Source organism: Euleptes europaea, chromosome 11, assembly GCF_029931775.1.
Source record: "Euleptes europaea isolate rEulEur1 chromosome 11, rEulEur1.hap1, whole genome shotgun sequence".
Taxonomy (NCBI): domain Eukaryota; kingdom Metazoa; phylum Chordata; class Lepidosauria; order Squamata; family Sphaerodactylidae; genus Euleptes; species Euleptes europaea.
In genome coordinates, this window is record NC_079322.1 from 54,201,259 (window position 1) to 54,225,704 (window position 24,446).

The 24,446-nt window shown below is 41.6% G+C and overlaps 1 protein-coding gene across 3 annotated transcripts; it reads left to right on the top strand.

The window, feature by feature from the left end:
- The first annotated feature begins 1,458 nt into the window (after positions 1-1,458).
- On the top strand, positions 1,459-19,374 carry SRI (sorcin). 3 transcript variants are annotated; one of them, XM_056857970.1, is made up of 8 exons: positions 1,459-1,528; positions 11,837-11,920; positions 13,902-13,971; positions 14,573-14,616; positions 15,360-15,507; positions 16,285-16,398; positions 18,062-18,120; positions 19,166-19,374. In XM_056857970.1, exons 1-8 carry the CDS (start codon positions 1,502-1,504, stop codon positions 19,190-19,192), a joined length of 573 nt encoding a protein of 190 aa, XP_056713948.1. In that variant the 5' UTR covers positions 1,459-1,501; the 3' UTR covers positions 19,193-19,374. The 3 variants fall into 3 exon arrangements, with proteins under 3 accessions (XP_056713948.1, XP_056713947.1, XP_056713949.1); XM_056857969.1 differs by lacking the exon at positions 1,459-1,528 and adding an exon at positions 6,527-6,605; XM_056857971.1 differs by lacking the exons at positions 1,459-1,528; positions 11,837-11,920 and adding an exon at positions 6,534-6,605.
- Positions 19,375-24,446: the final 5,072 nt, after the last annotated feature.

Here is a 24,446-nt window from a genome sequence, read left to right on the forward strand (position 1 = left end):
CTAATTTCAGTGAACACTTAAATTGGGACACTGTGCTGTATCAGAGTCTGGTTTTCAGGGGTTGCAGGCTAAGTTACTGGAACTCCCAAGGAGCTCATAATATGAGAATCCTAAGGTGGTGGAAAGGCCAAAGATTTACCTCATGGATAGAAGCTTAGCTGATGGCTGCTGTCTGCACTCCTACCATGTTAACTAAAAATTTACAGCTTTCTGAATCCAGCAAATGTTGTGTTTTATATATATATTGCTATTGGCCTCCACCCTGGTTTTTGGTGTTATGTATGTTTATATGGTTTTCTTGTACTACTGTATATATACTTTATTTTAAATGCTTTTAATGATGAAATGTTTTAAACCAATTGATAAATAAAATGTCAAACCATTTATTAAAGTACTTTATTCCATCCAAGGAAGTTAATAAAAAGTTGCTCCCCCCCCCACATTTACCTCAAACTTCATTTGGGAATTACTGCTTTCAGAAGCCACTTAGGTCCTGTTTGAAGTTTGGGGTAGAGACCACACTGGTCAAACAACACAGTACGCGACTTCTTTTTAAACGGCATTTAAAGCCTCAACCTTCACGATATCTCTCCAGACAAAACGGTCACGCCTGAGCTGGAACCATCGTTCTGTTAAAGAAATACTGTCAAAATGAAGCTATATATTTGGATAGTGTGGTGAAATGATATAATGCCACGAGTTTCAAATTCACCACTTTGAGAAAGTGAGCTTAAATTAATCTCCGGCTGCCTACAGATCTAAAGACAACCCTCTCTCTGTAACAGACACAAATGCAGGGGGGGTTTGTTGTTACAGCTTGTTATCGCATTCCCTCAATCCCTCCCACTCTTTCCTTCCTGCCTTGATACACAGGGTGTAATTCAAAACTTCCTGGTTTGATCAAGCACCAATTCAGAATGAAGTTTTGTGGAAAGTTGGAAAAAAAAACCTCCTATGGATATTTTCTTCTTTGTGCCACTGCCAACACCTTCCTGTCTTCAAGACACACAAGTTATACAAGTCTTTTCCCGAATGTTTTTACATCTATGCAAAAAAAGAGCCCTTTTAAAAAAAAATGAGAAGGTTTTTACAAATAAGGTAAACAGAAAGGAGCAAAACTAATGTAAAATGAAAACAAGGTAAACAAAGAGAGAATTAAATACATTAAGGCAAACAATAAGCATTTATTCAAATATATTAAGAGCAGGAAAGTATTTACCTTGCAAATGAACTGAAAGTAGCTTGTGTTTGCTCACCAAGGGAGGGTTTTTTTGAACACTCCCCCAGCTATACATACCTAAGCTCATTCAATCACTGGAAAGCAGAGGAACACACTGAAAAGGTGAGCTTCCAATTGATAGAAACAGACTCATATTATACTTGGTAACTCTTCCTACTGATTGTACCTTTTACCCATCTCCTCTCTTCCCCTAAACCCTTTCGATAGGTGAAGGAAACAGAAACCCCTGCCTAGGTTGCTACCCAAGCAAGAAGCTTAAGCATGCAATCACAACCAAAGATCACTACAGTAAGTTGTTGCCAATTTTCTTTGACACCCATGAATGATCAGTCCTACATTATGTGAGGCCATTTCTAAATTAAAGAATTTGTATACCATATTGAGTACAATATCAGAACAGGGAAAGTAATTTAAAAGAATAAGACTGGAATCTTATGCCTACCTATCTGGATTAGGTCCAACTACGGTAAATTCAGCAGAACTTGAGATTTTGAGTAGTAAGCATAGTATCAGAGGGCATACCTTGAAAACATCTCACATGGCAAGCTGCATAAGACCATTTCTCAAACAGGGATCCAGGAACCCCTAGGAGTTCATGAGAATGCTCCAGGATGAATCCTACCTGATAATTTCATAGGACTAGGTGTCTGCCATCCACTGAAATAGCAGTGGTCAGACAGAAATGCCCAGGTTTGCTGAGGTGGACCTTGTGGTCTGACTTCTTGCAAAAAGGTTCTGGGTCTTGTGAGAGGACAGAGTAGCCCACGTGATGTATACAACTTGCCCAAAGACGATAACAGAGAATAGCACTGATACTGTGCATTTCTCGTGATCAGAGCCCAGTAATAGAATAGACTTTATCATCATCACATATAACAAATCTCTTCCCTGATGTGGTAACAGTTTCAGACATCTTAAACTTTAAAAATAGATACTGCCACATTTATTGTTGTAGATTCTAGACTCTGATTGTTTGAGTGCTCATTCTTGCTACTATTATCATTTTATGATCATGTTTTAAAACTGGGTCTGACTATCTTTGGTGTTAAATGTTTTAGTAGATGGATGTTTGTGTGTATGTGTGTTGTTTGCATTATCTGGAATGGAAAAGAAAGATGTAAAATAAATTGTTAATGCAATAATAAATAAAAGTTATAAACATTAACTGCATGTAGATATTCCATGTGCATAGAACATATAAAATGTGAGTTTTTTGCACCTTTCTCTCATAAAAAATATCCAGCACAAAGTAAACCAAAAGATAGACAGGGCAGATGTTGCATTACTCCTCCAGACACTATGACCCGACATAAATATGGTAGATTTGGGATACAATTCACCTGTGTCAGATTGCAAACCCAGGAAATCATTTAAATTGGGCCCTTAGCTACTGTGCATGCAATGTTAGTGTGCCAGAGATCTATAGCGTTGGGGGAAATTATGCTGGATTGCTAACATTGCGCTTTGAAATGAGAGCCAAGAACCTAAGTCTGAATGAGACAAAATTACATATGCATGGGATTTCTGCCTTCATGTAAACAACCCTGAGCCTGGGGAGGCCGCTAAGGATTTTCAGTGATGACCAAGAAAGTATCTTTGCTTGATAACTAAACAGTAGTTTAATAGATACAAAATGATGTATCACAAGCAAGCAAACAATAACATCCGCCAGAGATTAAAACAACATTGTTTCCAATTCCAAGTATGGTGATCAGTTGGATCCTGAACAGGAAGCAAGCCCTATTGATTGATTGCTACCATTTTGTTCCATGATGCTCCTCCAACGGTGCAAGGCGCTCACAGAAAAGAAGAAAAAATGTAAAGGGTTTTAGGGCGAGGAGAATAAGCCCCCTTGACATCAAGTGGAGACTCGCAGAATCAAATGAAGTACAAAACAACCTAAATGCGTTTTTAGGCTACAAGCTTTCACGGCCTTGGGTCCTGAGATGCTCAGGAGAAAGGCAGCTACATAAATGCTGGGGGAAAATAAATAAATAAAATTACTCCTGAGATATTCGACAGGTTCAAGTACAACTAATTAAAATATAGCAGGGTTTTGTTTTGGTTTTTTTTGCCCACAAGTCACATATGACTTAGGGTGACCCCGTAGGGTTTTCAAGGCAAGAGACTTTCAGAGGTGGTTTGCCATTGCCTGCCTCCAAGTCACCATGGTATTCCTTGGAGGCATCCCATCCAAATACTAGCCAGAGTCAGGGCTGAGAGTGTGTGACTGGCCCAAGGTCACCCAACAAGCTTCTATGGCACAAGTGGGGATTTGAACCTGGGTTTCCCAGCTCCTAATCCAACACAACCACTACACCATGCTGCCTCTCTCACATATAGCAGTAAGATGGACATATTTCATTACTTAGTGTTCTATTTATTTTGAGATTCAGAACAATTTAGCAAAGCCAGCCTTGAGAGATGGCATACTTAAGTATATAGGTTCTGTATTAATTCAATGCAATCAAACCTAACACAAACTTGCAACAAATAAACGAAAAAGCCTCTTCGTGGCACTATTTTTCACTGATGAGTACAACGCCAACACTTTTGCAAAGCAAAAGAAGTTTGCTTATCTAAATTCTTAGAGGGAGGGGTCATATATGTTTTGTTCTGTGGGTGAATAGAGTAGTATGAGTTATTGCTTCATTTCATTCATTTAAATTGCTCTAATAAACGCCACGCCAAGACAATTAAGCAACCCTTATCTGCATTACTTAGCAACATACTTCTACACAAGCAGATTTAGAGGTAAGCAAATAAAAGAACAAATCCACACTAATACATTGAGTTGCTACACAAGTTCTTTACACCAAGGGCGGACAATTTTTAGTCTTGGGCCACCTGTGGCCTCTTGCATTCTGAATCAGGGTTACTCCCAAATTCCCCTAATTTAACCCCAATATAGCTGTAGGGATGTCACAGCACCGAGTACATAAACCACAAATGGATGAGTACAAACTTCAAATAAGTGAAGACCATTCAAGCAGCACAGATATGCCACACTTTCAATGAGGAGTTGGTGGGACAGGGATCAATAAATGGAGCAGTACACCTACAAAAAGGTTTCTTGTCTATTTTGTGGCGAGCAAATCGGGATCTGCAGAAACCAAATTGTACAATTTCACTTTCACACAGCCCAAATAATGCACTTTCAATCCACTTTCAGTGCACCTTAACGATCATTTGCAAGTGGATTTTGCCAGTTCACACAGTAAAATCCACCTTCAAAGTGCATTACTTGGGCTGTGTGAATATGAACTGTGAAATTGCAGTGGTTTCATATTGGAGTTGTGTGCATGTATATATAAGAATTTCATCGTGTAGCTTCCCTAGGCTTGGTACGAGACTTAAGCGACGTTTACTATGCTAGGATGTGGCTGCAGCTTGATATAAAATTACATTTCCCCTTGAAGTGTCTGGTTGTCTTATATAGTCCAATGATAGACAACAAGGAAGAGGTTAAAAGCAACAGTTCTTTATTTAGCTAAACATAGACCTGGGGTGAAATAACCAAAGATAAGATGCAGGGTTATTCACCGGAGAACAAAGGAAGCTCAGTTATCATTTATGCATTCGGATGGGGCAGGCCCAATCTGCTGACAAGCAGATTGATACAAAAAAGCACCAATACACATTAGGTGTCTACTTCACATTAATTAGCATAGTAGCCTATAGATATTGCCCAAAGGCGTCACTAAGCAAGTGCTAGGTCTTGTGATCTAGGAAGTAGAAAACACATTCCTAAGGATGAAGGTAATTCAGAGCTCTCTACTGGTGAAAGGCCATACCAGGCAAGCAATGTAATCTGATGGCCTGTTATAGTTGTGGATGCCAACGTTCCCAAAGCTTCCATGTGTGTGCGTATGAATGCATAGTGTTCTACACCAGCCCTTATATCTGGGCATTACACCCTTTCCTTGCACGGTGGAAGCTTAAGGAGAAACACGCGAAGTTCCCAGGTGCTCTTCTGCCCAGCCTTTGAGGAAACCCAGGCCTGCTTAGCTCCAGGCACTTGGCCTGAGCACCTGCCCCCAACTTTTTCAATTCCCACAACCGCAAACTCAAGTTCTTTATTGTATTCCACGTGTGAAACTGTCAGAGTAACAAGTTGCCCATAATCTGACAGAGACAGCTGACAGGTAGCTGTCAGATCAGAGGCATCTAGGATGATGCAAGAGGCAGGAATAGCCTAGCAGGTTCTAGGGTGAACTGCAACTAGCCGGTTTGAAGCAGTAAGGATGATGTAATACTGTGGCCAGGTCTGCAGGTGGCCTTATTGGTTTCAGGTGGTGTTTTGTATATAAGCCTATGTAACTGTAACTCTGTGTTGGGAAGTTTGGTGGAGAGAGTGTACGTGACGGTTTGTCTTTTGTATCTGTGCACTGTAAATTAAACAACACTGTTTTCTATAAAGCAAGGAGTTCTGGTGGCGTGTCCTGGATAACTGCTAACGCGCCTGCTTCCACAACAGAAACAGCCCCTGCTTCCAAAAAACCATGACAGCGCTTAACACAGATAAAAGGCCATTTCTGCACGCGAGGTTTTGCCTTGGGTTTGCCGCTCTCCGAATGCACAATTCCCCCCCCCCATCCGAATTCTCAACACTGCAAAATAAGCCTGAGAAATAAAAATAAACAAATAAATAAAAATAAAAAATAAAATAAATAAAAATAAATAAAATGCACAATCTGAATGCACAATTTCCCCCCCATCCGAATTCTCAACACCGCAAAATAAGCCTGAGAAATAAAAATAAATAAATACATACATACAAATAATAAAATAAAATAAATAAATATAAATAAAATGCACAATCTGAATGCACAATTTTCCCCATCCAAATTCTCAACACTGCAAAATAAGCCTGAGAAATAAAAATAAATAAATAAAAATAAAAAATAAAATAAATAAAAATAAATAAAATGCACAATCTGAATGCACAATTTTCCCCCATCCAAATTCTCAACACTGCGAAATAAGCCTGAGAAATAAAATAAAAATAAATAAATAAAATAAGCTTGCAGAAATGGCACTAAAGCTGCGTTTTGGTTTCGCGAATCCAGCTTGTACCATTGCTCTTGCATAGGAGGGGAGTTAGTTTTGCCCAGCGGCAGCTCACTCCTCGCGCACTCGGGAGAGGCAGGAAAAGAAGCGAGAGGCGCTCCGTCTCCGGCACGGCGGGCCTCCTCCCCCCCCCTTTGCCCCTCCCCTCCCGCGACAATGGGCTGCCCCGGATATCCTGCGGGCGGAGTCACAGCCCGCGAGGTCAGGCCGGGAGTTCGTGGCGCTGCGGAGACGGCAGAGCATCATGGCGTACCCTGGGCATCCCGGTGCTGGAGGCGGCTACTATCAGGGCGGGGTGAGCAAGCCCGAGGCGGGTGGAAGCGGGGCGGGAGCCGCGGGGGCGAGCACGGGCACGAGCAGGCCCCGCAGCCGCCCGGACGAGGGGGTTTCCGTGGGTCTCCGGCCCGGGCCCCGCTGCTCGCCCTGCCCGCGGCCCTGCATGCCCGGTGCCTGGTTTAAGGAGACGGGGGCGTCCGATTTCCTTTATCTGGGATGACGGGCAGTGGGTGGGTGGGAGAGGGGGGGGGTTGCACTAAGCAGTGCAGCGGAAGGGTGTGGGTTTGTTTGTTCGCTTTCCTTGCGGCTGGCGCGCCTTCCCACGTTGTGTGTGTTTGTGTGTGTGTGGGTGGGTCAAGTGCCTTCAAGGCGCAGCCGACTTACGGCGACCCCTTTTTGGTGTTTTCATGCCAAGAGACTAACAGAGGTGTTGTCGAAGGCTTTCACGGTCAGAAGCTCGGCATCATTTATGCATTCGGATGGGGCAGGCCCAGGCTGCTGACAAGCAGATTGATACACAAAAGCACCCATGCACGTTAGGTGTCCACTTCACATTAATTAGCATAGCCCTATATCTGGGCATCACCCCCTTTCCTTGCACGATGGAAGCTCAAGGAGAAACACGCGAAGTCCCCAGGGGCGCTTCTGCCCAGCCTTTGAGGAAACCCAGGCCTGCTTAGCTCCAGGCACTTGGCCTGAGCACCTGCCCCCAACTTTAACAGAAAAGAAGAGAGTTTAAGAATGAATAAGGCTTGGCTTCCTGTCCTGAAAACCTCCAGACTAACAAAGACGACAGTCCACAATAGCCATGCGGATTAGCTTTGGATTCCACATGTTAACAAATCACTTCAGGATACAATGGTTCCATATTAACATACCACACCCTCATTAGCGCATTATCTTGATACTTACAGGACAATGGTTAGCTCATTACCTTCAATACTTTACAGGACAATGACTCAGCTCAAACCCAACCCCCTTCTGACTATATATTGCTCTTCCTACACACTTGACACTGAGAGAAACTGTCCTTCAGTGTTACTCCTCTGAAGATGCCTGCCACAGCTGCTGGCAAAACGTCAGGAAAGAAAATACCAAGACCACGATCACACAGCCCAGATAACCTACAAGAACCAATAACCAGAGGTGGTTGGCCAGTGCCTTCCTCTGCACAGCAACCCTGGTCTTCCTTGGTGGTCTCCCATCCAAATACTAACCAGGGCTGACCCTACTTAGGTTCTGATATCCGACGAGATCAGGCTAGCCTGGGCCATCCAGGTCAGGGCCCTTCCCACGTTACTGCGTTGTTGTTGTTTTTTTGGGGGGGAATTCCTTGGTAAAATCCCGATGGGCAGCCGTGTGAGTCTGTCGCTAGCAGTAGAAAAGAGCAGGAGTCCAGTAGCGCCTTAAAAGACTTTAACAAAATTTCTGGCAGCTTTCGTGAGTCACAGCTCGCTTCTTCAGATAGCAGCTAGAACGCCGAGTCCCATCTGCCCTTAAGTAGAGACGAGTGAATTAGACACACAGGGGGGTTACCGCATTATGTATTCCCAGCGATGTATTAAGAGTTTGAAAATGTTATTAAAAAAACATCGCTTTAAAAGGGTTTTTGGATACCACGGCTAAAAAATGGTTGGAAGATAATGACTGGATAAATAAAATGTTTGAACTAGCAGAAATGGCTAAACTTACTGCTTTAGTAAATCAAAAAGACAATGAGGAATATGTGAGAGAATGGGAGGCATGGATAATATATTGTGAAAATGAATTAAATATGGGAAAGGTTAAAGGTTATGATTTAATCTAATTCAATTGATTAAAGTAGAAAGGATGAAGTACTCGCTAATTAAAGCATATAGAAAGATATATAATTTATGGAAATGATACAACGTATTATAATGAATTAGAAAAAAAATACAGAGGGGATTATATAGATATTAAACTGATAAGAGGAGGGGAGAGGGGAAGTCAAGAAAAGTTAATATAGATTAGGCTGATTCGATTGAAATTGTTTTAATTTATGAAACTTTGAAGATGATAATAAAATTGTATGTGATTCAATTAAAAAATATTTTTTTAAAAATAAAAAATGGTTGGAAGATGTCTTCACAGCTAAAGGGGCCAAACAAAGAGGGTTACCGCACTTGTTTTCCCAGTGATGTATTAAGAGTTTGAAAACGTTATAAAAAATACTGTTCGCAATTTTGTTTGGCCCCTTTAGCTGTGAAGACGTCTTCCAACCGTTTATAAGCCGTGGTCGCCAAAAACCCTTCTAAAGCGATTTTTTATAACATTTTCAAACTCTTAATACATCGCTGGGAATACATAATGCGGTAACCCCCACAGTCAGGGCCGGCGCCGGTCATTTTTTGCGCCCTAGGCAAGGCTAACTACTTGTGCCCCCCCCCCACAATTGGTAACCATTTTTCAAAAACAGATGTCTTGTAGGAAAAAATAAAAGCACAAAACTTTTTATAAGACGTTATAATTAATTACATTCCATAGAACTGTTGCGGTACTGATCTTGCATTTTTTTCAAGACGTTAATTTGTTTAAAACTGCCCCTCAGGCCAGTTCTGCGCACCTCTGAGGTCTGTGTCCTAGGTGACCGCCTAGTTTGCCTAATGGTAGCACCGGCCCTGCACACAATCACGCCTGCTAATGTCATTCAGTTGATTATGACATTGTGTGTAATTCACTCGTCTACTTAAGGATAGGTGGACTCACATTCTAGCTGTATCTGAAGAAGTGAGCTGTGGCTCACGAAAGCTCATACCCTGCCAGAAATTTTGTTAGTCTTTAAGGTGCTACTGGACTCTTGTTCTTTCTATTGGTACAATCAGTTCTAGTAGATGCCTCTGTTGCAGGTGGAGGTTCACTCTGAGAACGGCTTTGTTCATGGCGCTTACATGTGATCGTAAAAGAGGGTGTGCCTCCCTTTGGGTTAAATATATTTGCACAGAACAGGGTGTGCCCATGATGTGGTTCACACAACCTCTCGGAGTTTGCGTATTATGCCTGCTGTAAACGCTTGAGAGGGCTGTGTTGATCCCTAGGTTGTCTGTGGTGAGGTCGTTACATGTGGTCATCAGTATACCTTACACTTAGGAGAAAAAGTGGAGCGCTAAGGTAGTAGCATGAACTGGGTTCAGACTGCAGGTTGTGGATTCTGTACCCATAAAAAAAAACACAGCAGCCCCGCCCCCGATGTGTAGTGAACTGATTTTCTTAGCCCCAGCATGCAACAGAACAACTTTGCGCTCATTGGGGGGACCCGCTTTCTGCATTTTAAGGAGGCAACAATAGGACTAAATGACAGCTGTTTGAATTAATTAGGTTTTATGACATATAGGTGTATCTAATCTGTGTGTTTTGCTTTGCACAATATGTAGCGTCCTATCTGCCGCCTTGATTCTTAGAAGTATACGGTCTTGCTTACTATCACTTTGGAATAATATTTAAAACAAAAAACAAAAAAACACTTGAGGGCTGTACTTTCTTCCCTCTCGTGTGGAGATCATCTGTGTGTAGGTGTGAAACTTTGTGAGGTAAATCGAGGATTTTTTTTGTCTGCCTAAATGTACATTCTAGCCCAGTGATCCCCAACAGGGCCAAGGCTACCAGCGTGTTTAATAGCTACTTCTTCCTGAGCCTTGGGTTTAAAATCCAAAAGGTTGTGAACGGAACAGGGGAGAAAAACAGGGAACTTCAGGCCACTCCTTGCCAGCAGACTGACTAGCAAAGCACTGAACCTGTCCCAAGCAGGTGTGTTATAGCTGTGCATCCTTAGCTCAACAATAGCCACCGCCTGCCTTCTGTTTCTGGGCACAGAAACCTCCCTGTGATGGCATAGGGAAGGAAACCCTCCCCCTTTAAAATCTGAAACCAAACAGCATCTTTCCCCCAAAGCAAATAGCCAGGCCTGGCTTTCCTCCACCTCATTGAAGCAGGGGGCATCCCCCTTTTGTGTCTTTAGGGAGCACCCATTCACAAACAGCCGCAGCCCGTTCACAAACAGCATCAGCCATCACAAGAGGATGCTTGGCTTGCAGCCTCCCATCATTTTATGATAGGCCCCAGACCCTATGGCAGCCATTTTGTAAAGGTCCACACTTCCTCATTCTTAAAGTTCTGAGAGTGCTCACCAAGATAGAGCCATACTGCTGCTAAGGTGTGATTTCTTGTCCACCTGGACATTTGCGGTATCTGGTCAAAATGGCATACTCCTTTGCCGAATTAACGCATTTAAATTATTTCCTCCGCCTGGCTTCTGTAATCTCAGATCTGGCATAGATATGAGTCACTACTCTGCAAACAAAGTAACCTGTGTTGGATGATCATAAACAAAAGCAGTCATTTTAACCCAATCCACGCAATTGGCAGTCTTATTTGAATATAGAGAGGGGGACCTATCATTCAGCCTCTGTCCCAAGGAATATATGCCTTTGTCCTGGACTGATGCTAACATTATATTTTAACAGCTTTATGTAGTCTGTAGTTTTTGTTATATGTTTGAAAACGCTGTTAAGAAAACCACTGGGTGGATAAAAATCTATTAAAAAAAAATCAGACAAGATAGGGCATGGAAAGTCCACTGGGATCCAGCTCCAGGAAATAACCTCCTGTGCCCACCTGAGAGATTTTGTATGCTGTCTAAACACCTGCTGCTCAGCTCTCACTTAATATTTACTCTCTCTCTCTCAACAAACAAGGTGTCTTTTCATATGAAAAGGCACCTTTTTGCCCAGCAACTATTTGCACTTGCTTTTGGGGAACTTCTGGAAACTGCTATTGGAAACTGTCTCTAAAGGCATATATGCAAAGGTTCATAGCCAGCAATAAACAAAAGCTTTGGATTGCTGGTTACAGTGAGTCTCTGCTGTGGAATAAGGCAGTACCTGTATGATACAAGAGGAAGCAGAAGTGAAATAGAAAGCAGCAACCATCATCTTCAGTGGCTTCTTGCCTTTGCCCCCTTTTCTGTGTACGCTCCTAAATAGAAGTGCTAAATCTCATTGTGAGTGAACATTTTAATGGTTAGAAGAATTACTTGTGATATCAGGCCTAGTTCCAGAACTATTCACAGAGTTGATAGTTAGCATTGTAACCACCTAGGAGTTGTAACCACAGTTGCTATGGAACAGCCTTCAAAACACACCTTGTTGAAAGGGTAAAGGAGAAGTATTACATATCCAAAGAACCACAGAAGTATTGACTTTAGTTTAATTCCTTGTTGGTTCTTCTTACTAGTATGGGAGTGCTCCAGGAGGACCAGCTTTTCCTGGTCAAGCTCAAGATCCCTTATATGGTTATTTTGCTGCAGTGGCTGGGCAGGTATGTTCTCCTTTTTTCAATTTAAAATGACCACACAAGTTCCTCTTTATTGCTGATATAACAGTGCGATGTTCCCTAATTCATTGTTATTCTAGATCAGGGGTCCCTAGGATGGTGCCCATGGGCACCATGGTACCCCCGGACACCTTTCCTGGTGCCCGCCAAGTGTTTTCAGAAAGTGGGCGGGGCCAGGTGGGGCTTTTGCCCAGTAAGGCTTCTGATTGGCCACTGGAGAATTGATTGGCTATTCAGTTTTTTTAAAAAAATGTTGCTTTGGCAGAAGCTGTTATCACAGTAAAGAATCTTCACTGTGTGCCTGAAGGTAAGCTGTAGGAGCTGTTTTCTGACTGGCTCCGCCTCCCATGGCAGCCATTTTGTGGCTCCACCTCCCATGGCAGCCATTTTGTGGCTACACCACCACCCTGTGTCAGAATTCCAAAGGTGCCCACAGGCTCAAAAAGGTTGGGGAGCACTGTTCTAGATGTACTGTACATTGCAGAATATGCAGCATGCATATCCTTAATTATCTTTACACGTCTGTTAAGCAGTTATAATGTATCACTGCAAGTCAAATATTTACACGAGTTCTGCTGCGCGTGAAAATTGGGCTTTAACTGGGTGTCACGTATGTACTTTTTGTATTGAAGTATTTGTTTTAATATCTTTTACAAAGTCCCCATTCCCACTTATTTGAGAAATGTGTCAAATGTTTCTATACTGGGAAATGGATAGGTATGTGTCTATAATAAAATGGAGAATGGGTTTTTCTCCCAAGAGCGGAATGAATGTTGGTAGCCCTTCCTGTGCAAAGGCAGGGCTGTCTTAAGAGCCATCACCAGGTTACCAGACAAAGATTCCCTCTGGGCTTCTCTTCCGCTCCCAGGTCCAACCCAAACATCATATCAAAACAAATGACATGCCTCTCCCCGGGACCAGGGAGACCAGAGCCTCTAGAATTTCCCCCCTAGTTCTGCTCTGTCAGCAGATTTATGCAGATGTTTGAACTGAGGATACTGGTCAGCATAATAAGACAGGTAGCAATGGAGAACTGTACTAGACTTTGGGTTGGATTGTCCATCAGCAGAACAGAAACTTTCTGGTCCCCCACTCCCACTTCAGCCCACTGATCTTTAAGAAGTCCTGCTCCTTGGCAATGGGGGACCCTAAGGAACAACTTGAGGGATGTGTGTGTTGGGAAAAAGAAGGTTTTTATACCCCACTTTAAGGGGAGGGGCTGTGCCTCAGCAGTAGAGCATCTGCTTGGCATGCAGAAGGCCCCAGGTTCAATCCCTGGCATCTCCAGTTAAAGGGACTAGGCAAGTAGGTGATGTGAAAGACCTCTGCCTGAGACCCTGGAAAGCTGCTGCTGGTCTGAGTAGACAATACTGACTCTGATGGACCAAGTGTCTGATTCAGTATAAGGCAGCTTCATGTGTTCGCTTTTCTCTACCATAAGGAGTCTCAAAGCAGCCTACAAGCACCTCCCCCCCCCAACAGGCACCTTGTGAGGTAGGTGGGGCTGAGAGAGTTCTGAGAGAACTGTGACTAGCCCATGATTGCCCATCAGGCTTCATGTGGAGGAGTGGGGAATTGAACGTGGTTCTCCAGATTAGAGACTGATGCTCTTAACCACTACACCACACTAGGAAGGGGGGGCTTAATGGAAATTGCCAATTTAGTCTAGATCCAACCCACCAGTTTTTGTCTGTGGCCTGATCATTGGTCTTAAGAGAGAACTAATTGGCTTAAGAAAGTTAGTGATGGTTGGGTGTTCTTTAACAAACAAAAGAATACTGACCCTCCTTGTTTTTGTCATTTACTGTTATAAAAAGTGAGTTTTTAATCGCTTTTAATTGTATGCTGTCTTGAGGGCTCTAATTGGGCAGAAAAGTGGCATATAAATGTTTTAGGTAAATAAAATAATAATTTTGGGGGGAGAGCAAGTAAAATTGGAGTGATATTTTTTTTCTGTTTTCCAAAGGATGGGCAAATAGATGCTGATGAGCTTCAAAGATGTCTGACCCAATCAGGCATTGCAGGAGCATATAAACGTAAGTTTGTGTGTGTATGTGTGTAAAGTGCCGTCAAGTCGCAGCCAACTTATGGCGACCACTTTTGGGGTTTTCATGGCAAGAGACTAACAGAGGTTTTTTGCCAGAGCCTTCCTCTGCACAGCAACCCTGGTATTCCTTGGTGGTCTCCCATCCAAATACTAACCAGGGCTGACCCTGCTTAGCTTCTGAGATCTGATGAGATCAGGCTAGCCTGGGCCATCCAGGTCAGGGCAAACGTAAGTTTAGCAGGTTTAAAAATTCAAATCTTTAATATAACAAAATTGTTAAGAGGCTTTGTGTAGTTCACTGTCTGCGTGATAATTTAAACACACAACTTCATTCTACAATTATTCACCTTTTATAACATACTGAAAAGGCTGAAATTACATAAACCCTGAGGAAATAATAACCTTGGCAGTTGACTTTTTGAGTCATGAGTCAGTACCTTCATACTGTTTAATTCCCAGCCTTCAAAATGACTTTCCTTAGGAATTGGGGGGGGGATGGAAAACAAGGGGGAAATAATGTATATTGGCTAAGAGCCTAGATGTTGCTACTGACTAATGTATTCTCTCTTTTCCCCCCACCTTTGCAACAGCTTTCAACTTAGAGACGTGCAGGCTCATGATCTCTATGCTTGATGTATCCTTTGAGTTATATGACTTTGCTTTCTTTGCTTTGAGGCTGTGGAGGAAGTTTTGTTGGGTGAAATGACTTGTAATGCTTTAAAAAAAATGCAGGTCAGAATCACCAGGTAAGTTTTTGGGTGGGGGTCGCTACCTCTTTTCTGCATTTCGTACAGAAATTTTTCCTGAGTACGAAATCTGTAAGGCATAAAGTGACTGAGAAGAAGAGTATCCAGACAGAAGTATAGATACTTTTTTTTTGTAAGCTTTGTTTATTGGTTCAACCAACCCATCTGCGTATTGAAGTAGATATTGACATATCCTCAGCAATTTTTTAGATTTGTGAGACCTTGATTGCATGTACTTTTAGACTTTGGATCTCAAATTAGTACCAAGTGACTGTGACTATTTTGTAGATGAACTGTAAAAAACAAAGCAAAAAAAAGTTACGCTACCTTGTAGGTTGCTATGATGAAATAGCATATGAGTTTGAAATGAATACATTAAGATGCAAATTGGCATATTAGCAGAAGAATGGCTTTGAGATGTAGTTTCCTTTGTACTTGAAAACAAAGTAATTGATTAGAATTTTGACTGAAAAGGCCTGGCCTGGAATGACAGCCTGTTGTATCTAGAAATACAGTTCTAGGAGACTTGTGGAGAACCTTTGTTTGATTTTTCTCGGCAACCCTGCATTGCATGATATTTATCTTGCATTTATTCTGCTGCTAAATGACATGATCCTTAGCCACGGTTCAGAGAGACATGTCTGGCACGATGGGCTTCAATGAATTCAAAGAGCTCTGGGCTGTGCTGAATGGCTGGCGACAGCATTTCATGAATGTCGATTCAGACCACAGTGGCACGGTGGATTCTCAGGAAATGCAGAAGGCTTTGGCAACCATGGGTAAGCTGAGAACAGTAGTAGAGCCCTACCGGATCAGATTGGGGGTCCATCTAGTCCAGCATTCTGTTTCACACAGCAGCCAACCAGTTTCCCAGGAAGGCCAACTAACAGGGCATAGAGGCCTGATGTTGCCTCCCAGCACTGGTGCTCAGAGGTTTGTTGCCTCTGAATATGGAGGTTCCCTTTAATCACCATGGCCACTAGGTATTCCTAGGAGCCCTGTGGCGGGGAGTGGTCAGTTGTAGTACTACAGTCAAAAGCTCTGCTCACAACCTGAGTTCGATCCCGACGGTAGACTGTTTCAGGTAGCCGGCTCAAGGTTGACTCAGCCTTCCATCCCTCCGAGGTTGTTAAAATGAGTACCCAGCTTGCTGGGGTTAAAGTATAGGTGACTGGGGAAGGTAATGGCAGACCATCCCCGTAAACACAGATCTGCCTAGTAAACATTGGGTCAGTAATGACCCAGTGCTTGCACAGGGGGATTACCTTTACCTTTTTAAAGAAGTATTTCCTTTTGTCTGTCTGGAGTCTATTGCCAGCCAGCAACTTCATTGGGTACCCCTGAGTGTTAGTAGTGTGGGAGGGATCTAAGAGTTTCCTCTGAACTGGCCATCAGGCAAATGAGCAAAAAAAACCCTCCATTTGACTTGAATGGCACTTGTGTGCTATTCTTGGTGGACTGTACCCAATTAGTAAGTAATGCAAAGCACACATAGAAAAATTTGATGACTATATTCAAACGCCCTTGTACCTTGTTTTTTGTCCTCTTCCATTTAGGATTTAGGTTGACTCCACAGGCAATCAATGCAATAGCAAAACGGTATAGTTCTCATGGAAAGATTACATTTGATGACTACATCGCCTGCTGTGTTAAACTCAGAGCTCTCACTGGTATGTTTTGTTTATTTCATACATTTATAACCTTCCTTTCTCCCCAGTCGGTGTTTAAAGCGGCTTATATCATTCTCCTCCATTTTGTCCTCACAACAACCCTGTGTTTTACTGCATGCTTTTATTATTGGAATTGGTGGGTATATTTTAAACGTTGACTCTCCTTTGTCTAATTTTCAGTGCACTTCTTATAGGTAGCTATTCATGCAAGTGAACCTGGTAACTAAAGGTAAAGGTCCCCTGTGCAAGCACTGGGTCATTCCTGACCCATGGGGTGACGTCACATCTCGACGTTTCCAAGGCAGACTTTGTTTGGGGGTTGGTTTGCCAGTGCCTTCCCCAGTCACCTTCCCTGGTAACTAGCTGCTGCCTATTCTGGCTGTTTGTGTGTGTGTTTGAGAGAGAGCACGCACAGACACAAACCGTAAAGTTAGTGTGAGTTGCTTGATGTTAGTATTTCAATGCTAGTACTTTCTCCCCCCACCACACTTCCTTAGGCTTGTTCACTCCACCATCTTGAATATATGTAGATTAACCCTCACTCTTACCTATAGATTTGTGCTTCTGCAACATCCTGTGATCAGTTCACAGAATGTTTTTCAAAAGTGCGTTAAATGGATTACACCATTAGCAGAACTGTCAACCCGCATGAATTCGCCACATGCTCGTAGTGGGCCAGTAGTCTCTGACGATCCCTTCATCATGGGTAGTCTATCTAACCTCTGTCAAACTGGGCACTCTCAGTGGCTACCTCTTTTCGGGAACAGCTCCCCTAAATCTAAATGCCAGATCCCTACCTTTTTAGCCTTCGAGAAAGCCCATAAAGGCTGCTGTTCTGGAGGGGTTTTTAATTATGATTGCTGCACTGAAGAATTCAGAAAACTTTGTTTATATCACTTGTTGAATAGCAGCAGTCTTAACATGGTAGAATTGAGAAGGGGCGAGCATCTCTATTTACTATGGGGTAAGGTTTTGCTTTTGAATTGTAGGTATTCTGTGTCTTTCTTGCTCTTAACTGCCCCGAGCCTGTTGGGAAGATAGGACATACATGTCTTTAAGTAACCTAAGTTGACTTTATCTTGCCAAAAATTGCTCTGTGAATTGGGTGTCTTTCCACTTTAGAAGTTGCCTTGAAGCTTCACCAGTTTTGACTTAAGTTCTCTTTCTCATGACATTTTACCTAACAAACGTAGGTTAAGTGTTATGATTCATATTAAGCAATCCCAGCTATTCACCTGTTATGGCTAAACATTTACTGGTTTCCAAACTTGTTTCTCCATGTTCTGATGTGCTTGCTCATAAATGTTCACCTAAACTCTGTCTTTTGGTCTTTCTGTGCGCTTAAAAACTGTAGCAGTTGTGTTCTCAATGTAGCATGTGAATGAATTCTCCCTCAGAGGACTGCACTGAATTAGGCTACGAGAAGCAGCAGTTTTAAAACGATCAAGTTGACCCACTCATTTCTAAGGAAAGACAGGCCATTAGATAAAACAAGCAAGGGGAAAGGTTGTGAACAAGACCTTTTTAACACTTAAAACAAGTTTTTTAATAACACACCAGGGCATCTTATACGTTAGTATACATCTCACATATTTTTACAGGTGGTGCTTTATATATGCTGGGTCCTCTCTCAATGCACGATTCTTCCTATGTGTTTTTGCAGATAGCTTTCGAAGAAGGGATGCAGCCCAGCAGGGAATGGTGAACTTCCAGTATGATGATGTAAGTGACTCTAAATCTGGTTTGGCTAGGAGAGATGCAAACTAAAACAGTCACCTGTACATGGCTAACTGCCATTTATTGTATGCTGAGAGCTTCAGGCATGAGTTTATTTCTTGTAGCTTGTAACCTGTCCTTTTCCAGGGAATAGAGCAGCAGTTCTGGTCTGTAATCCTGCTTCTTGGAAAAATAATTGCATTACTAGAACTTCTTAGTTAGCTTCATTAAGTTGAAAACACTTTTGAAGGAGTGTGAGAATTAGCATGTCGCTGTGTGTAGGCATTGTCTAGGAGGTGCCCAGACATCTCAGCCTTGGAGAACTGTATCCATATTGTCCAAGCTCATGTGTGTTTTCCATGGAATTCCTGGACAGTATAAAATCAGAACATGGCAGCTGGAGCAGTCCAGTGGTTCTGCCTAGTACCACATCCTGTCCCTGAAAGGCTTTACAAGTAGGTCATAGAGGCTGAAGCCTCATTTAGAGCTGGACCTAACTGTAACCAATTAGCAAAGCTGAAAGAACACAATTCCCTCCTCAGCCCTTAATGTAACCCATTACTTTAGTATGAACCGAATTAAAGTAGCAATTTATTTTCCCACACAAGTCCTTAACTCACCTGTCTCTTAACTTTTCGAAAACTCGTCTCTGGTGCTACAGGCTGCATAGCAGGGTATCCCCTGTACTCACAGAATGAGACTTTGCAGAAGATTTGGGACATATGCTTGGTTATGCCCTCAGTTCGCATGGAGCAGCACCTGCCAAACGTAGGGGGCCCGTTGTTCCCCCTGGATATGCTTTGTGTACCCAGTGTTTCCTTTATGCAGGGGAAGATCAATAATGGAAGGAAAATGTATTTCACAGAAAGTGGTCTGGTAGTATTAAGCTACCCTTCAAGGAGTCTCAGAACTTCAGGGATACAGTTCGAAAGTTGTTGTGTTCAAAATCCTTTATACCAGTCCTGTTAGCATGTTCTAAGGAAAAGTAGAGGATGATACGTGATGCTACACAGGATTTAACACATACCTTGTTGTTTTGGTCTTTTTGCAGTTCATTCAGTGTGTCATGAGCATCTAATTTGTAATGAAGGAAGAGACTGAGCATGATCAACATTCCACTTTGGTTTTTGCTTTGCACCAAAAAAAAAAAAATCATGGCTGTGTAACTAAATGGTATTTGCATATTTTATTAATATTGATTTATATGCCTTTATAGTTTTGATAACTAACAAAAGACGGAACAGTGAAATAAATGCTGGTTTGAGTTGATTGGTCTTTTGTAATTCACGTTCTGTATCAAGTAATCGCATTTATATCCAGTTTTTATCATTTCTTCCTGTACTATTAAGAACTGTTTATACTTTTTTGTTATTTTGTGCCTTTGGCATGTAGATGTGTGACAATACTGTATAAAGTGGTAGAGAAACTTGCTTTAGGGGTTCAGTGGGAACTAAGGCCTCCCAAGCAATCCAGATGTGGCTTCCCCAATACACAAACTCTTTTTTTAAAATCCATTTTTGAAGCAGAAAATATTAAATTAGTAGTTGTTTATGCTAACTATTATTTTTGAACCCAGGTGTTCTTACACTGGTAAGGTTAAGCCACCACTTATGTTTGTATTCTCGGACTTAAATGTTAACACTTTCCATAATACTTAGGGGTAAGACAGACAGGAAAGATGGAAGTAAGGCTGCAATCTCTTTGGGGACAGAGGGGAAATACCTTGAATAAATAACTTAGTTCCTCAGTAGAGGGAGATCTCCCATATTCATACCTTAAAGAAACAGAACACTTTTATACAATTGCACATTCTCAATTTAATGACTTCCCATTTAACATAATAGTTATGCTGGAATATTCAGTGTATGCTTCAGTGCATGTGGAAAAAAATGTGAATTCATGACTATGTATAATGAGAACTGCAATGTAGCATACTTTCTGCTTAATTATAAGGAGCATTCTTCTATGTTAATGAACACAGGGTGAAAATTGCATTATCTTTTTTTGTGGAGGGTCCATAAACTACAGTCAGCTCTGTGTTGATTGGCTATAATAGAAAAAAAAATCCCTGCCTGCAAACATATAACTTCTCTTGCTGGGAGTGGGGGTGGGAAGCAGGGAATCTAGTCCTTCTTGCTGAAGGCGGGGGGGGGGGGGGCTCTCTGGTTGAAACATTCCCGAAAGTACAGGATTGATGCCTGCCAAATACGTATCAATGTAGACATGATTGTGTTTAAGAAAGACTTGATCCTTTAATCACTATATACTGATCTGGTTAGCTTAATTTTACTGTAGCCTTGTTGAACAATCCAAAAAAAGACTACTAGTCCAGAAACAAAATTCAACAACTGATATCTAAAATCTCTGCCAGTTCACTGTGTTTAAATGACGAAGTGTTTCTTATCTACAAGCACTCTTGCATCTGTTCCACATGTTGGATTTTTTTAAAAAAAATCATTACTTTTTGCCAGAAGAATTTCTTGGAACTGCTTTCCCATTTGCATTTAAATATTATGCTTATCGGATTTCAGAGAACATTCTGAGCAGTTAAGAGTTCGACAGAACCTTTCTGCGTTGGGGAAGAGTGCCCTGGGTGCGCCTGCATCAATGAAAGCTCTTCATGAGTTCTCTTTGTGCCCTGTTGTACAGTGTAAACAGCCACCAAACAGAGGCAGGCAGGGTGAACCTGACCTCACCTCTCAGATACTGCATGCAGCACCCCAGATCACAATGGAATGTGCTGTAGGATTTGCTAGGTAACAGCCATGACTAGGCTGATGAAATGATAGGACAAGCTGCAACTTCAAACAGTCAAACTAAGGTGACAAAGAAGTACACAGTTCAGCAGGCTCTAGACTTTGACCGAGTTGAGAGCCAGTGTGGTGTAGTGTTTAAGAGCGGTGGTTTGAAGCAGTGGACTCTGATCCGAAGAAACAGGTTTGATTCCCCACTCCACGTGAGCAGCAGACGCTAATCTGGTTTTGGTCTATTGACCGCAATAAATGAATGAAATGAAATAATCTGGTGCCCCGGGTTGGTTTCCTCACTCCTACACATGAAGCCAGCTGGGTGACCTTGTGCTAGTCACAGCTTTCTTAGAGCTCTCTCAGCCCCACCTACCTCACAGGGTGTCTGTTGCGGGGAGGGGGAGGGAAAGTGATTGTAAGCCGGTTTGATTCTTCCTTAAGTGGTAGAGAAAGCTGGCATATAAAAACCAACTCTTCTTCTAGCTCTATAATATTTGTCTACAGTTGTCGGTAAACCCATCATGATAGTAATACCCAGTGTAACATTTTAGGTTAATTTTTAAACTGCAAGGAAGTACCGTATTATTTGTGGAACAAATTTTGAATCCTGTAGGACCTTAAAAGATTTTCATGGGGAAAAGTTTTTCTGAGTCAGTTCACTTCTTCAGATTAAAGTATTATTTCTACAATCAGTGATTATAGTACTGTTTTAAGTAGTTTGACAGTAACAGGCCCTTCCATTAGCACATGTTCTTGGGAACCACTGAGGAAAAAAACGTTGGGACTACTTTCAAAAGCCCTCCAAATTATCTAAAGGAGTTATGACAGGCAGGTAGCAATACATTTACAAGCCCAGTCATGGCAGTCAATAGACAGTCAGGCTGAGGCAGACCAAAGGTTGGGGCCCCCAAGCATAGCAGATCTTTCTCTGCTTCCCCATTCCTGTTGCAAGCCAATGAGCTTCCAGAAATGCTGTTCCTAGTGGTTGAGGGGAAGACTTGGAATGCAATGGAGAGATCAAATGAGCAAAAATAAAGACTTCCTGCTAGCAAAAGACAATTGTGCATAAATGCTTAAAAGGACTCCTTGTTGCTACAGCATTCTGAATTCTCCCACATACAGTTGTTGCACAGGAACCCATTTAAATTGATGGATCACCCACGAGAGATAATGGGAACTAACAGGACGTTTCCTTACCTCTCACAATCATTTCCCCTTTACCTCTTGCTTCCTGTACAAGCATATGTGCAGCCTTCCCCTGCAAGACTGCATGGGAAATTTTTCTCTGAAGAAAAGGAGATAGACACTGTAGGCTAAAATTACACACACACCCGGTTTAAACAGGCAATTGTGCTAAACAGCTTCCAAACAAGCATAATAGTTTCTGCCTGTTTATTGCACTTAAACGGCATGCGAAATTAGTTGTCACAAAACTTAGAACTTGCCGTTTATATTTTTGGCAGAGCTCTTGTCTGTGAAATTCACATGGGCACATTTGAGCTACTGCTGTTACTAGGGTTAGTTCAATATGGGGATGGAAGCTGAATATGTATCTTGCTTGTAATAGGACATAGTGATGTCAATGTAAGTCTTCCCGAGCGCATGCACACACAAATTGAAGGCCTTTTAAAGAATATACAAAACACCAACCATTCATTTGAAAGACATTTTTACTGATTATACAATATGTAAATAATGGCAACAAAAAAAGCATTTTATAGTAAATGTTCTCATAATAGTTGCTATGATAAACAAATTTATAAAAAGGAACACTTTTAGTTAACAGGAAATCTAGCTTAATAGATTTTATTGTTTATGGCAAAAAGCTGCAGTGATATAAATGGGCTTGGTTTTGTATCCATATTTCAAAAAAAAAAAAATTGTTCTAGCAGTGTACCAGGTAAGAATTAGGCGAGTTCTATACAGCAAAACAAGTATAAGATACAACAGGAGGCAATCTCCAGCAGTGAATATAATTATCTCTTGTTACCAAATGGGGTAGTAGTTGTTTTTTTTGCAAGAATTCAGCCGGTGGGTACCTACTACACCCAAAGCATTGTTGAAATTGATTGTCATACTAGAAACGTTTTCAGCAGCAGATTTTAAAATGTAGTAATTGTTGCTATAATTATTGTACAAAGTTGAAATAGATCTGGCCACATTCAACACAGTCATTTAATTTCATGGAAATCAAAGGGACCAAACGTTATGCTGAGATTGTTCTAAATAACATAGTATAAAGACAATTCGAAGGTTCTGTTTTTAGGGTGCATCAGGTTGCATGTCTTAGCAAACACTCCAAAGATTCTGAACACAAGGGGCTCAGCAAGAATTACTGCATTAATGCTGTTGATACATTGCAGAATTACAACTGTGATTTTATAGTTGTCAGCACCACTATATTCAAGGGCAGTAAACCATATTTACAAGTTTTGCTAAACTGTTTGTAAAAATATACTTCGCAAAACTTGAATATGTAAGGCCTCTCATACTTAAAATCTATGTGTTTTTTTATAAACTGCAAAACTAGAGGGAAAATATATATTTTAGTTTGCTTTCCCACACATTTTAGTTTAACTTTCATACAACCAACTAGTGGCCAGACCTCTGCTTTGCCATATTCTCTAGCTGCCTCTTCCCTAACCCAAGGCCTGATATTCTACTGCTTTGGTGAAGGCAATAAGGTTCAGCAAAAGAGCACTAATTTGCATGCTAGGGACCCGCATTCAGGCCCTGGCAACTCCAGTTGAAGCAATCTCAGGTAGTAAAAGCTTTGTTAGAACATAAAAAACCACTAGCAATTGGAGAAGACAGTTTTGAGCCACATGGACCAATAGTCTGATACAGTAAAAGCCAGCACCAGCCACTGCTATCCTGTCAATTCAGTTCTTCCACTGCCCCGTTCTCCTTGGTTTATTCTCCATAGCTTTTAAAATTATTTCCAATGGCTGTTGCAATTTAGGTGGGGGAAATTCTTATCAATTTCCAGATCATTTTCACCAAAAATCTATTTCATTGGGTATGAACACTAAACTCACTTTCTGATGATCAAGAAACTTGACTCACATTTCTAAATTCAAACACCAGAAGGCACACAACTGATACTGAATGGAAGCTTTTAAAAGAAAATGGTATGGGAAACAGTTTTGACTATACCTACAAATTCCTACAAAATTCCTACCTAGCAACACAGTACTATAATACTATTTACTCAAAAGGAAAAAGGGAATCATATTACATTCACATATAAGTTACATGTACCGTAATTTAAAAAATGTGTATGAAATATTTTTGTGGTGAGTTGTCTTACATTCAGGATCATCTTCCTTTTGGGTAAACGTGATAAATATTTTTTTAAAAAATCCTTTAACCCAACTACACTCTTAAATAAGCTTGACAGGAATTTCTCTCTGGCACTCCTATCTAGCATACAGTCAGTTGTCTGTCAGTATGTTTGTATGATTACACCCTGCCTTTCTCCACCAGTGGAGATCCAAAACAGCTTACATTGTTTTCCTCTCCTCCATTTTATCCCCCCAACAGCCTTGTGAGGTAGGTTTAGGCTGAGAGTGAATGACGTGCCCC